Source organism: Dryobates pubescens, chromosome 8, assembly GCF_014839835.1.
Source record: "Dryobates pubescens isolate bDryPub1 chromosome 8, bDryPub1.pri, whole genome shotgun sequence".
NCBI classification, from domain to species: domain Eukaryota; kingdom Metazoa; phylum Chordata; class Aves; order Piciformes; family Picidae; genus Dryobates; species Dryobates pubescens.
Window position 1 is genome coordinate 28,990,798 of NC_071619.1, and position 14,151 is coordinate 29,004,948.

Genomic DNA, 14,151 nt, shown 5'->3' on the forward strand with positions numbered 1-14,151 from the left:
TGGGATTTTGATCAGTAAACAACTCCAACAACTGAAAGCATTAATAGTGCCAAGATCGCAGGATTCAAGTGAGAGTCTGTTATCTGCTACCAATGACAGAGCCAGGATTTAACAGATAACGTGAATCACATCTTATATATTACTGTAGGTATAAGAGGCGACATCTTTGTTGGTCTAGGTTTCTGGGCTACACATAGCACAAAAACAATGAGAAGAGGTTAGCATATTTATACTATACAAATATTTGGAGCAAATCAAGGACAGAGCATTAAATGTACAGAAAGAAAAGAGTATGGTTAGTAGAGATCAAAGAATTACAAGAGGTAAGCAATTGAGAATTGGTAAATGAAGATGTGCAGAGCTCACAGAGAGTGTTGATGAAAGGTGTGTAGAGTTCTCTGGTGAGGAGCGGGTCAGGCATGTCACGCAGAAATTCCTTCAACAGAGCAGCGACGTCGTGAATGCTGTGCTCCTCATCTAACACAACATCCACGCCTCGGTCAAACTCCTCACGTAGCTGAAAAAGATCATGACACAAATCCACAGTCATTTGTTTTCCCAATTAGCACATCCCAAAGCAGAAAATCTTTTAAGGTATGGATTTACTCATTTTCACTTTTCAGACTAGCTGTGACTAGGTTTTGGCAAGGTCAAAGGTCTAATTAATGTCTACTTGCTGTTTATTCCATGATATGTAACTCTGGTTTGTACCAGCCTGCAATAAAGCACCAGTCTCTCCTTCTAGCTAATACATGGCATTATTTCATCCAAAGAATGTGCCCAACTAAATGCAATGTCTGCAAAAGTGCAGAATCGATATCAAAGGCAGAAACCAGGGAAAGCAAGTAAAACTGCAAGAAAGGCTTTCTTACACCACCTTACTGCATTACTGTTAGACTTCGGGACCAGAAAGACTATAATTGCATTTCCAAACGTTTATGGGTTTGTACAATGATGTTATTAAGGCAATGTCAATAGCTACCAAACTCATATTGCTCTTCGGGCTTAAGACTGTATTTAAGCACAAGCAGTACGCAGAGAGGCTCACAAAGACTTCATGGCATTTGTCCACACACACTCTGTTGCCTATCTAATTTAGTTATATTAATTAAGTGACTGTCACTAAGGAGCCAACAAACAGCAAGCTACAAGATGCCATTGCAAGGTATCACTGTTTTGTCCCAGTTACAGTCCTCAGGAAAACTGTGTCCTTCAAAGGCATCACACCTCCCAAAGACAGAAGAAATCCCTTTCCCACATACAAGATACCTTATGAAAGGATAAAGGCCTACCTTTCCAGAGAGATTTCCCAGCACCAAGAGCAGAATGTTTTCCAAAAGAGAGCTTTTCATTTTGCAAACAGTCAAGATGTTATAAAACTATCTGCTTGGAAAATTCTGCAATTTTGCTAACCTTATGAGGCATCGTGATCTCACATGTACCTTCTCAGAGAGTAATCACACCTAGATCTTACTAGACAACAGGAAATTTGAGCTATGATATCAAAAGATAAAATAAGGCAAAGCCACAAGCAAACTGCACCTGTGATGATCCATGGCAAATCTTGATCACAGGCAAAGTCATCCTGAGCGTGTGCAGAGAAGGGATGTAGGAAATCCTGTATTTTAAACCTAAACTGTATTTTCATAACTGGTATGAAAGGTATTCTATAAAAACTACAAACTCTTGTCTAATGCAAGACTACTTTTAGCATTACTGATATCAGTCATTACTAATAATGAAAAATTATACTATGAAGACCAGAATTTGTTCTTCATCTACCATGATGCTACCTTCTGCTGATTTGTGTTCAAAGATTTTCCGCAGCCAACTTGGGAATTCCATTATCAGCTCAACTCTGCTCTTTCAGACTGGAGGGAAATGCAGAGCACCATCAATCACCTCTATTCAGAAGATTGCTTCTGCACTTAGTGCCCAAAAGCAGCTGATGAAACAGATTAGCACTGCAACAGGAATTCAGACTTCCCAAATACCTGTCTAAATCATAAATTGCTGTTTACATCTTGAATATGACACTTCTGACCTGATATCCTGTGAGGTCTACCCTAATTAGCACAAGATCAGTTAATCCTTAGAGGCTTATCATGGCTGTTGAAAACTGTTTCTAAGCTTAAACTTTTGGTCTCTCAGACTTCATTCACAGGGAATACCTTCAGACTTCAGGAACATACACTTTTGGTGAAGTGCAGCACTCGCTAGAGCTCAAGATGGGAGAGCTGCAGACGAGTGCTGGGAGAGGGGCTGGGAGAGCAGAGCTCCAGCTGTGCTGCTCTTTCACCTCAGAGTCTGGTCACTGCTTCACCTGCTAAGCTGCCACCAAGTTGCCAGGCCTAGCACAGAGGGCTGCCCTCTCTAAGCTCAGCAACAATGCTCTGCTCAAGCATCTGTATAGTTTTTGGGCACATGCTGGTACCTGCTATCCCTGTGTACCACACCTGCCATCTTCAGCCAACACTAGCTCAGGAGTCCTCGTCCTACACCCCACTGAAGGTGAAGGAAGCAGATTTTAATAGGCATAGATTTTCTCTTCCTGTTCACCAACCAAGAACTCCACTGGCACATGCATTTACCTACCTAGGTATTTGTTGAAACAGACTGTAGTTGAAATAGGATTTTCTAACTGGAGAGAAAGGGAAACAAAACAAGAAAACCTTCTGCACAAGAAAAACTAATGAACAGCTGCAAAAGCACACCAAAATCTGAGCTCTGGGTTTGGCTTTCCACAGCTCAGAAAATGAGTGGAATTTTAATTGAATCCAGACTTTCCCATGTGTTCATGTTGACAGCATTTATTATTGTAACTCCAAGGGCCAAACTGATGCTTCCATGTTGTTTAATAAAATACACTAGTTCAACTAGCTCAGTGAATTAGTCCATGTAACAGAATACATAAATACTCAAACCTCTTTACTTCCTCAGCTTTTGAACCCTCAGTAAATAAAGAAAAATGGTGAAAGAAACTGATGTTCAAAGCATGTCTTAGTTTATAAGGAAATGATACAAGCCTCCTGCTTCTTCCTTAGAGGTAGGATGCAATTTGACTCTAACCCTGAATGACAACCTATGTTTTGACATTGAAGCTTATAATGTAAATGACAGACAACTTTCTTTCCAGTATTTTATCTAGTTCAGTGTTGATCTAACAACTGCCTCTGCAGACCACAAATGCTTTTTATTTTGTGTTACACCAGCAACTTGGCAATAGAAATTGATAGATAATGTGCTACAAAGCAGTAGGCTGTACTGTCCTACCAGCCACAATCAAGACAATTTCACTCTCTAAAGTAACTTTCCAGGGCACCAAGCATGCTGCTGGGTAGTTCTTGCAGGAGCTATTATTTCTGACATCAAATGCAGTCAAGCTTTCCTTTGTTTTGTTGGGTTTGGTTTTTTTCCCCTATCTGATCCTTTTGGTCTTATATTTCCTGGCAGGGGTGTTTTCCTGTAACTTCTTATCCCTTCCCTAAGCATCATGCAACCATTAAGCTCTACTTTCTACTGCTCTAACTCAAAGTCCATTGCCAGCTTCTGGGAGTAAAAATGCACTGTGCAGGGCCGAGGAAAGGCCCACTCCTGACGCTCTCTGGAACCTCACTGCGCACTGCTCTTGCTTTGCCAACATTTGGCTGAGATGAGGACTTGGATGGCTCTGTTCTGACCTTCAAGTTTAACAGGGGTAAAAGAAAGGTGATACTTGGGAGCAGCAATCTGAGGGTCAAAGAGATTGTTCTGTACTTGCATATTTTCTCATACTGTGATTTCTCCAAAAAACATTTACAGTTTGGGTTTACTTTGGGAGTTTCATCTGTTTCTGAGATGAAACTAGCAGCCAAGATTTTTTTTCCCCTACAGTGTAACCTTTGGAAAATTTCATCACTGTAGTCTATTTGGACCTCCAACCCTGTGCTACTTCTGCCAGAGTAAAACATACAGAGACTGTTAACCTGCTGAGAAACTGACAAGGATTTCACTAGATGTAAAAGATGACTGGGAGCAGTCTGCCATAAGATGTCAATAAACCAATAAAGTCACTGAACCAGAAAGACTGAATTCCACCAGCTGAGTGATGGGGAGCAAATCAGGTTTGTTTGTATCACAGCCAATGAAGGAAAAGTGTATCCACATCCACTCACCTGTCTTACTCTCTTTTTTGAACTTCCAACTCTGAATATTCCTACTGTCTGGAGACCTGCAAGTGTAGCACATCAGACAACTCTTTAATTGTTTAATCTTCTGCTGAAAATTGCACTGAACCAAAACAATCTGTACTTAAAAGTGTAAACCTCCCCAAATTTATTTCTCTACAAACTTTTACTTACCATGCTGCAGCAAAATTCAGTTGTCTTGGATTAAGAAGCCATCTACTGTCTTTTCAAGGACCTTACATCACCTAACATGACATTCCTATGATGACATTTTGGTAGTGCCACTGCTGCTCCAGGAGCCACCAGAAAGTGAGGCACTGCTCAGTGTTTGAAGGTGGCACTTCCAGGACCAACATCAAAGGCAACAGGCAATAAAATAACTAAATACTTGGGCACTGAGCTGTGCCTTTGGATACAGGACAGAGTTGGTATTTGGGGTTACCCACTGGCTCTGTAGCACCTCCCAAGACAAAGCTGAGAATTTCTTTCTATGGGACAGAAGTAGGACAGTCAGGCAGATTAAGAAGGAAGAATTCTGCCTAGGAGTTGTGTGCAGTTTACAGCTATAAACAAGAACTGCTGTACTTCAGACAAAGAGCAAAAGGCATAAACTCTTGTGTCATTTGAAATTATTTGGAAATGGGTGTTGCCTGCTACTCTGTAAGAAATCAAACACTCTTCTAGCCCTGTACATAGCACCAACAAATCAACCAAATGATAACATAGTCATTGAATGGCAGCATTTTGCCAAGCTACAGAGCCTGAAATATTTGAGAGAAAACTCACAGAATCACAGAACATTAGGGGCTGGAAAGGACACCTTGAAAGGAGTCCTTGATCAACTATTGTTTCTGCATTACATAAATCTGGTAGGAGGCTTGTGTCTGGATGATCATGAACACATGAGAAGAATCTTGGCCAAGAGTCTGTAATTCCCTTCAGAGAGAGCAGGCCTGGCAGGAGGACTCAAGCCAGGAACAAAGTCAGTAGCCAGCTTGCAAGCCTTATAGCAAACAGGAAAAAGCTTCTTGGAGCTTAATACAATTTAGCATGGGAGTGTTTTCTTTCTCTGAGCCTCTGTCTTAAAATGTTGTTTCTCATGAAGTCTTGCATTGTATCTTGTATTGCAAAACTCTTACACCAGAAGAGCTACAGGTGGCAAAGAGTGGCTTCAGGCTAACTGGCACGAGTCAGACTTTCATTCTCGTGGCACAGGTAAACCCATAGGATGTGTGAAGAGCTGTTCCTGCAGAGCTCACCACTCCAGTACAGGATGAATGACCTCCAAGAAATGCCTCTTCCTTCATACTGTATGGGCCAGTTTGCAAGCTTGTAGCATAGATCCTTGATTTGGGAAAGACCATCTATGTAATCACTTGTGAGACACTGTCTTTAGAAAGGGACAAAACAGGTGGGAAAGTGTCTGGCTTTCAAAGCTGTCCTTGAAATTGGAAGTGCATGGTTGCTTCTCAAATACACATTTATTTATACTACAGTAAAAACATATCTGCCACTCCTGGGAAAACAAAATATTCTTACCATGCTTTTCCAAGTGCTGGCAGCAACTATCTACAAGCCGAGGAACCTGCCTGTAAATAGGGTTGAGGCTTAGTTTCTTATCTCTTGCTTTTTCTTTCTTGTTCTGGGCTTCTGCTGGCAAAGAGAGCTGGAGAGCCTCTAATAATCGTGACTGATTGTCATCAAGATCCGTAATAGAGTCCACAGACATTGCACCCTGTAAAACACACACACAAACTCAATCAGTACAGCTGGAGAAATCTAAACACCACCTCAACTTACCTAAAAAAGAGTATGGCATACCTACATTTTAAACAAACTAGTAAAAAAACACAGACTGCTGCAGAGGTTTAGTCAACTAATGAAGTTGTAACACCAGTGTGATGGATGGGAAGATCATAATGGTACCAGTGCTACTGTTGCTGTACTACAAGGAATACAGATTAGATATCAAAAAGAAAGGAAATTCTTCCCACTCATTCTGCACACCTGCTCATTGCTGTAAGCCTGCACAAAGTGCAAAACAAGGATAAATCCCTCTGTGCGTGTGCACCTCAGCAGCACGTGCTGCATGGAGATACGTACACATTTTTAAACCTGATCCTCTTCATTTTCTCCAGCTTGGGTGATTGTATCAGTGAAAATGATGGAAACAGATTTACAAACACAGACCACATGAAAACTACATACAACTGTAGAGACTGAAGTAGTTTCATGCTATCAGAAAACAAAGGCACACTACAGAAACAGAAGAATAATATTCTTTAGATAGTTCTACTTCCTTAGTATTTTACAACCATTGCACCTCCAATGAAAGCTCTGAAAACTATGTTGGGATTACAGCAAGGGACATTAAGTAATCTGTGAAGGGTAACGTAGCACAAGCAGGAGGAGTTTTATGGCATGCTTCACTGTTTATACTTGAAATAGATTTTCTTTTCTTTTAACCACAAGATTACTGTCACTTCAAAACAACCATTTCTCTCCACTGTTATTAACATACCCGGCAAAAACACTCCAGGGGAGAACTAGGCTTATAAATGAGACAAAAACTTTGGTTTCAATCCTCATTAAAAATATCTCTTGCAAATTATTTTCTTGCTTTCTGAAACAAGGAGTTCATATTACCACAACATAAAATGTACTGCACAGGGATCCAGCACATCATCCTAAGAAATAAGGTAGGAAATGCAAATTTCCCTTCAAAACCTTGCTGGCAACTCTCATTTCCTACAACCCTCCATCTCTGATGCCAGGCCTTTCATAAACTGCTAGTGAGATGCCCACACCTCTTAAATGGACAGGACAACTGGTAAAGAATTTTAGGCTCTAGAAGAATTTTCTTCCATCCACCTAGACAACTAAACTTTGTAAAGATTTCTGACTAATAGGCAACTCCTACAAAGTCCACTGAGATTCCAATGGAATTTAGAAGTTGTTATCAAATAAAACTTTTTTTTTGGGGAAAAAGAGAAATCTAACTTATCAGGTATAGCTCTGTTTCTTATAACTCATGGAAAACTTATACACCAGATTTGTAGATTTATTTTGGGGGGGATCCACAGCACTGAACAATTTCTAGACCCTTTAGAATGCATCCCTGACCTTGCTATCTGATGTCTCTCAGAAGTGAAATTGCTTGATTCCTTTTACTATTACCTGCTAAAGGGAAAGCAAACCAACAACAACAACAAACCAAACCAAAACCACCTCCAAACCAAACAAGATTCTCTGTCTAAGTGTGTAAAATTTCTACTGAAAAATTTTGGTTTTCAGCATTTAATGTTTCAGACATCAAAGTCAGACAACTGACACTAAAAATCCCACCACTATCCTCACTGCTGCAGCTCCTATGCAGTTACTGTACAACAGGTGCCTTCCTCCATACCCTGACTGTACTGGCCCTTCCCTGTCTGCAAACCATCCCTACCTCGTGAATCATTATCATCACAAAGTCACTTAAGTCGGATTCAGATCCCTAAAATAGATGCAGATGCAGTTGGCTATCACCCTTGGGCATTCTATCAACATTGTGGATTAACTGAGGCACTGAGCTGGCTTTAGGAAAAGTGACCTTGAATTCAATGGCTGAAGTACAGCACTGCTTGGCAAGACCAAGACCAAGTCAGCCCTGATTTTTAATGTTGCTACCAACATATTCCATGGGTCCAGCTCAAACTCAGCCAAGATGTATTAGTTTGGGCTCAGTCAGACCTATATGAGGGCTTTGCAATGATGCAGAATATCGTGCACATTGCTGCTCACTACTCTGGAAAAGGACTTGGGGGTGCTGATGGATGAGAAGCTGAACATGAGCAGACAGTATGATCTTTTCCCACCAGCACCAGGGAAAGATTTCCATTACAGTTAAAATTTTCTGGTATCAAACAGGCCAGCTTCTACTTGAGAAAACCAACCAACTAAACCCCAAATCACTGTTTAAACATGACACCATCACAATAGGGTTCTTTTCTGCTTCAGCTTGACTCTGCAGACCCACTGTCATGCCCCACATTGTGATGTGTTCACTTACCCGCCTCCTTGCTCGCGGTGCTGACTCGGGAGTGTTAGGAGAAGTGGATTCATTTGGTGTTTCTGAGGTTGAGCTAAGAGATGAGTTACTGCTGGAAAGTTCTTTGTTCTGCCTTTTAGTTCCAAATGGCAAGAGAAAGGCCACAAAATCTGAAACATCTTTTTGCTCTTCTCTTTGAGAGTCTTGCTTGAGCTTGTAGGCTCGGTCATTAGCAATCACTTGGGACAAGGGCATTCCAAAAGCCTGGGGAATAAATTCTGCAATAACAACAACAAAAAGATTTACTGAACATCCTGTACATATTTAGTACAAGATGAATTGAGTATTAAGCTGTTGAAAACCAGTCTGAGGTCCCTTTATCTGTATAGTAATTCCAGTGAGATACTGGACTGTATAGAACAAGAAGAAGATTCAAATAACATAATTGTGGAGATGTGCCAGGTAATTGTAGCCCATGGTACCTGAATCCTGTTTCCAGCTGGATCATGCCAGAGAACCTTGGAAAATTGCTGAAGAGTGCATCTAATTAAAATATTAACTTCCACTGAAAGCAACTAGAAGTCAAGCACATTTGTCTACAGCTAGATGGTACAGAGGGCCATCAAGGCTCTAGTAACCTAATCCTGAGACTGTGGAGCCTAGCTGGACCATGCCACAGCTCTCTCATATTTCAGACCACTTCAGGAGGTTTCTTCCTCACAAATGCTGCAGGGTACCAGAATGAAGGTACATGCATAGGTCTCATTACAGTTCAGGACCCACCTGTACAGGGAGCTTTTCAGTGCATCCACTATTCAGACTGAGATGTCAAGGATACAGGTTTAAGTGACACACTGGTAAGATTCAACCAGTGTGTTAGTGGTATATCAGTACAAAGGTCCTTTATAACAGTACAAAAATATATATGGACATATAAAAATACAGGAGAGCAGAGGTTCCTCTCAGTTAACAAAAAGAACACAAGCCCTCCCCACACCAATCTAACCAGCACATATGTCAGATCTCCAAGTAAAATGCTCAACTATTTTACAAAACAGAAAACTGCTCTACAGTGAATAAGCCAACAGCAACTAACGCTGGAATTCTTGTAATGAAGTTCAAATCTAGATCTATGTGAGGTTAGAAGAATCAAAACTACTGGGCCAGACTGCCAGCTACAACTGTTCTGTGCCCAATGGGTGCAAACGTGCAACTTGTACTCAATTCCAGCTTCAGACCTGCCTGTATTAGAAAGGAAGTATCAGAGATTAAAAGCAAATTTTTATTCTTTTTTAAGCAGGAAAAAAATGGAAGAGCAGCAACCAAAAAAAATAAAGAAAAAAAGGAAAAACCCTTCTTTTAGGCTACCTTTCTCTTTTGCTACAAGTGTCTAAATGATTAAAGACCAAAGTTCCTCCTAGGACTTCAAGTGTGACTGTATCTTTGATGACCCTTTCAGGTTTTATCTAGGCTTGCATTATCACTAAGATTAAAGTAAAGCATTCAAGACTGTATTTTATGAATCTTGAATAAGGACACGACCAGAGACAAAGGACCATTGTTCTGATTTGATGAGGAACACTACTGCCCTTTAGAAGTATAAAATGTTAAGATATTAACTAACTTTGGTGGCCAGACAAAAATAAATCAGGAAGCAGAGCATTACATATCAAGCAAGCCTGGAGGTGACCTGTGGATACAATGACATCTTAAACCACCTGCATTTAATTTAGGACAAAAAGGAACATAATCAAATGGGCATCAAGCAGTGTGGGGATTGCCAGTTCCAGGAGTCCAGAGTTAGACCTGTACCTCCTGTACCCAGCAGATTATGCCTACAAAATGACAACAATATTAAGATTTTTTTACTGTTCTGAATTATTTTCCTCATGAACATTTAAGACCACAAATTTGAAGCACAAATGTGCAACATCACTCCTTCCAGCTGTCTAACCAGGTACTGTGTTATACATCCAGCACCCCTATTTCTCTGGCCTTCCACAACACTTCCTGAGAAAATCCACTGAGCCAGATGAAATCCTGGACATGAAAAACTTCTCATGTTTTGGCTGACAGTCACTCATGCTTCAAATTGGGACAGAAGAGCAGCATGCCCAGTGATGTCCAACTGCATGATGATGCCACCGATGCAACAGCAGGGTCAAATAGGACAAGGTCAGCAGGAGATGAGATGTCAGCATGGCTTCATCAAAATAGTTTCATTTAAACAACCCTCTCCCTGGCTTTATTATGTAAAAAAATGGTATTTTGAGGTAAGTTTTCCCACAACTCTCAGTTGTGGAATGCCAGGCTTTTAACTGCTCCTGCTCAACGTGCCCAGGGAGCAGTGAAAAGACACTGAGCCTCTACTCAAGACTGCTTTGCTGTGGGCATCCATCACAGAGTACCACTTCACTGATTTCTCAATGTCTGGCAGAGATGGGGAACTGGATGAAAACCAGTTGGCTGATTTTCAGGCTAAATACAGATGGAACTGATGCTGGCTGGCAGTTGTAATTACATTAAAGAACTGGCAAAACTAGTAACTTTTTGCTTGTTTGTTGAAATTGAGATTGGTTGTATCCTCTGCACACTGGCTACAGCCCCAAGTTCCCACCAAAACCAGAGTTTGTGTGTCATAGAGGGTGGTAGTGAGGAGCATGTTCTAGCCATCAGTCTTCAAAAGTATTTGATCCCATCAAAATCCCATTGCTGAACAGGTAATGCAATGTCCATCAGGGTGAATGGAAAAAAAGGAAAAAAGAGTTGTAGTCATGCTAACTATTTAGCAGCCCATTGATAGGGGTTTGAGGCCCTGGTCTCACAATCAAGACCCAAGTACCAACTGCCTGTCTACTGCTGTAGGCTGGCAACCCCCACTGCTGGAAATGTTTCTTTCGTACGAAGAAATGCTCCTTAGAGCAGGGGCTCAAACTTTTGATATCTACACTGAGTGCCAAAGCTACCAAGTTAGTTACTCTCTGTAATACAATTAAAATTCCATCATTTATTCAATTATAAAAGTGGGCTGCTAAAAATAAGTTCTCCAGAAAGCACCATGTAAAATGTGAAAGAAGCTGGCAGCCCGGGCAGTCGGCTTGGGAGCGCAGCCCTGGATCCTTCCGCAGCAGCATGTAAGGACTCGACTGTGGATTTTCTGGTTTTCAGGGTTCACCAGCAAAGGAGGCAATTTGCTATTTTAGAGAAGGGCATCCTTTCTCTTATCAGAAACTCCATCTTGCAGCTCAGGCAAGTTTCTTCAAAGTTTGATCAAAACTCTTATGTTCCTAAGAAATCTTCCTCAGCTGCATGCCACAGAAAAACTCTCTGCCAGATCAAACAGGAGTCTCAGTGATCAGAAATCCTTTTCTTTGCTGATTCAATGATGATATCCAGGATGTTGACCCATAGCTTACTTGGCCTTGTGCCACCTTGCCCATACAGAGTTTCAAAGACTTGTCTGAAGTCTTGGCTGGTGAAAATTGTGGTTTCCATCCTACAAACCATAACCAGGGATGTCTATACTCTAGACCCTAATGACGCCCTCAATGCTAATAACGTGAACAGCATACAATGCAGCAACTATGGAAAGTCTCCTTAGCACCTCAGGGTTTTTTTAAGTACAGCTTAAGTTCTGCATTTGAGCTGCTACAATCCAGATCTACCATGGTGCTTGTACTACCTCTATTTAACATGAGAGGAAGAGAGTAGGAGACAGTTGAGAGAATAATGTGGTTTAAGAGATATTTAAATGGGGAGGGGGTCTTTAAGTCAACCTGTGCAGCTAGCCAGAGTGGTTATCCTTTTTGCTAACTGCAATTTAAATTACTTTGGATCCATAAAGAGAGTGATGGAGTAAGAAAATAAGGAAAATGCAAGATTCAGTCCATCGTGGGATCTGCAAGACTCCTTCACTCTGTAGGTTCATCAAAACACTACACTGACTCCAGAAGATTCATGATAACACAATGTTATGAGCATCAGTTCTGTGGCTGAAATTCCCTTCTCCAGCTAGTCAGAGCTCACTGACCTTGAAGGAGTGATAGAAGACCATCCCAGTTACTTAGGCTTTTTCTGTGGGCAGGCCTTTAAGTTTTTTTACTTTAAAATAATAATAAAAATTAAGAGCCCCTTCAGTCCTTCAGTTGATTTTATTAGTATGACACAGTGCTGCTTAAGAAAACCTTTTGTATGCCTAAAGAGCACGAGAAACATTTCCAAAGCTTTTTAAAAAGCTCAGTGAGATGCTGGAGAGGCTTGAAAAGCTCTCACATTTCTGATACACTATTAAAACAAAAGAAACTTCATCTCTTCAGCTCTCTCCTCGGGTTGTGCCAAGGTATACTGACATCAGGATAGGCTGAATTGCTGAAGAACAAATGCAAACAGTAAGAAGTATGTCTACACTTACTGAGCATGGTTGGGAAGCAAACATGGAAAACGTTGTCAAAAATTATGAAGCAAAGGAAAATCAAGTATCTACTGCTGGAGCTGCATGCAGCACAGTTACCAGGAAGGCCTTTCCTCAGAAACTCCAGCTTAGAGAGCAGCTCTGCTAAGGCCCTGCAGATGAACCTGTCAAACTATTTACATTCCACACAGAAACATCAGCGAAAGGGATGAATCTCAGTTGCTCAACAAATCCTGTAACAAGTGACTATTATTTCTCAGCCAGCCTCTTAGTTCACCTGTAGGGTTTACTGGAACTAAGGCAAAATGGAGCTGGTTTACTGATAAAATCTTCTAGGAGAAATCCTTTCTGGAAGGCATCTCTCTCAGGAATGCCTGTGTATACTTTCCAAGTAGGCATGCCTACGCTGACCCACGTATCACTTGCAGGAGACAGACAAAAGGCTCCAATTCTGCTGCCATCAAAATTAGCAGTGAATTTGTAAGGGAACAGCACTCAGCCACCAGCATGCAGAACATCCTGAGAATTTCTTATTCCGAGCAGTGCTGACATTTCACTTCAGCCCGAGTACTGTTTGTCAGCAGCTAAAGCAAATGTTTGGACACATACGTAGACAGCACAATTGAGAGTCATGATGGCCATTAATAACCAGGAGGCTGAGTAGAGAAAAGCAAAGATACTGAATGATGGAAGCAGAAAATATTGCTTAAGTATCTGGGTGGAGTGCTGCTCTCTCCTTTTGTCTGTTCACATCCGGCAAGTTTTGCTGTATCCTGCTCTGCTGAGTCACTCAGAGATGTGAAAACAATGTAAAACCCACTTGCTTCAGAATTCCTCCCCTTTTAGTGAGATGGTAACAGATGTACCTGTCAAAAAGGACAAAATAAAAGATAAACATCTCATTTTAAATGCAGTTAAATCTATTGTAGTGTCTGTGGTGGCCTTCAGATGTATAACAGCTTGCCAAAACTCTCCCTTAACAGAAAGGCAGGTCAATCAACAGATCTGTTTAAATAAAATGTCATGTTATGAGAGCAAAAACTCCACAGACTGCACCAAGACCTAAAATATGAATGACAACATCTCCAAACGGTCCTAGGAGAACTGAGTACAGTATCTTTTGGCCATATTTTTAAGCCCAGACATCTAATGAGGTGGGGTGAGGGAGAACAGTCTCGCACGAATCAGAGTGGTGGTACATTCCCAGAGAGAACAACCCTGGTAAGTCTGCATGCTAGCATAGTTCAGTGCATGTCAGTGCTAAAGGAAAGGGTTTGTCAGGCTAGACCAAGGCTCTCTGGAGCCACCCATACACAAAGACACAATGCTGACCACACAAGCTGTGCAAGGTCCACACCTTGCGCTCCCTGAAGCAAGGCTTCCATTGTGCATCCCTGGTGATCAGCACAATAGGCTTTTTTCCACCTGTGTGGCTTCCTGTGCCAGGCACATCTTGGTGATCTTTGGCTGCAACCCACACACAGGATCAGATGGTGCTGTGTGATCATCAGGACTAACTTTCAGAAGTCTATTATTAAAAAAAA

At 41.3% G+C, this 14,151-nt stretch overlaps 1 protein-coding gene across 3 annotated transcripts in view; it reads right to left on the bottom strand.

Moving 5' to 3' along the window:
- ARHGAP6 (Rho GTPase activating protein 6) overlaps positions 1 to 14,151 on the bottom strand; it is a 265,583-nt gene that overhangs the window by 20,581 nt on the left and 230,851 nt on the right. For all 3 annotated transcript variants that reach the window (XM_009896998.2, XM_054163469.1, XM_054163470.1), the window contains exons 4-7: positions 8,218 to 8,474; positions 5,706 to 5,901; positions 4,155 to 4,210; positions 367 to 517 (exon numbers count right to left, since the gene is read on the bottom strand). In XM_009896998.2, coding sequence (XP_009895300.2) covers positions 367 to 517; positions 4,155 to 4,210; positions 5,706 to 5,901; positions 8,218 to 8,474 — 660 coding nt within the window. The remainder of the gene's footprint in view (positions 1 to 366; positions 518 to 4,154; positions 4,211 to 5,705; positions 5,902 to 8,217; positions 8,475 to 14,151) is intronic.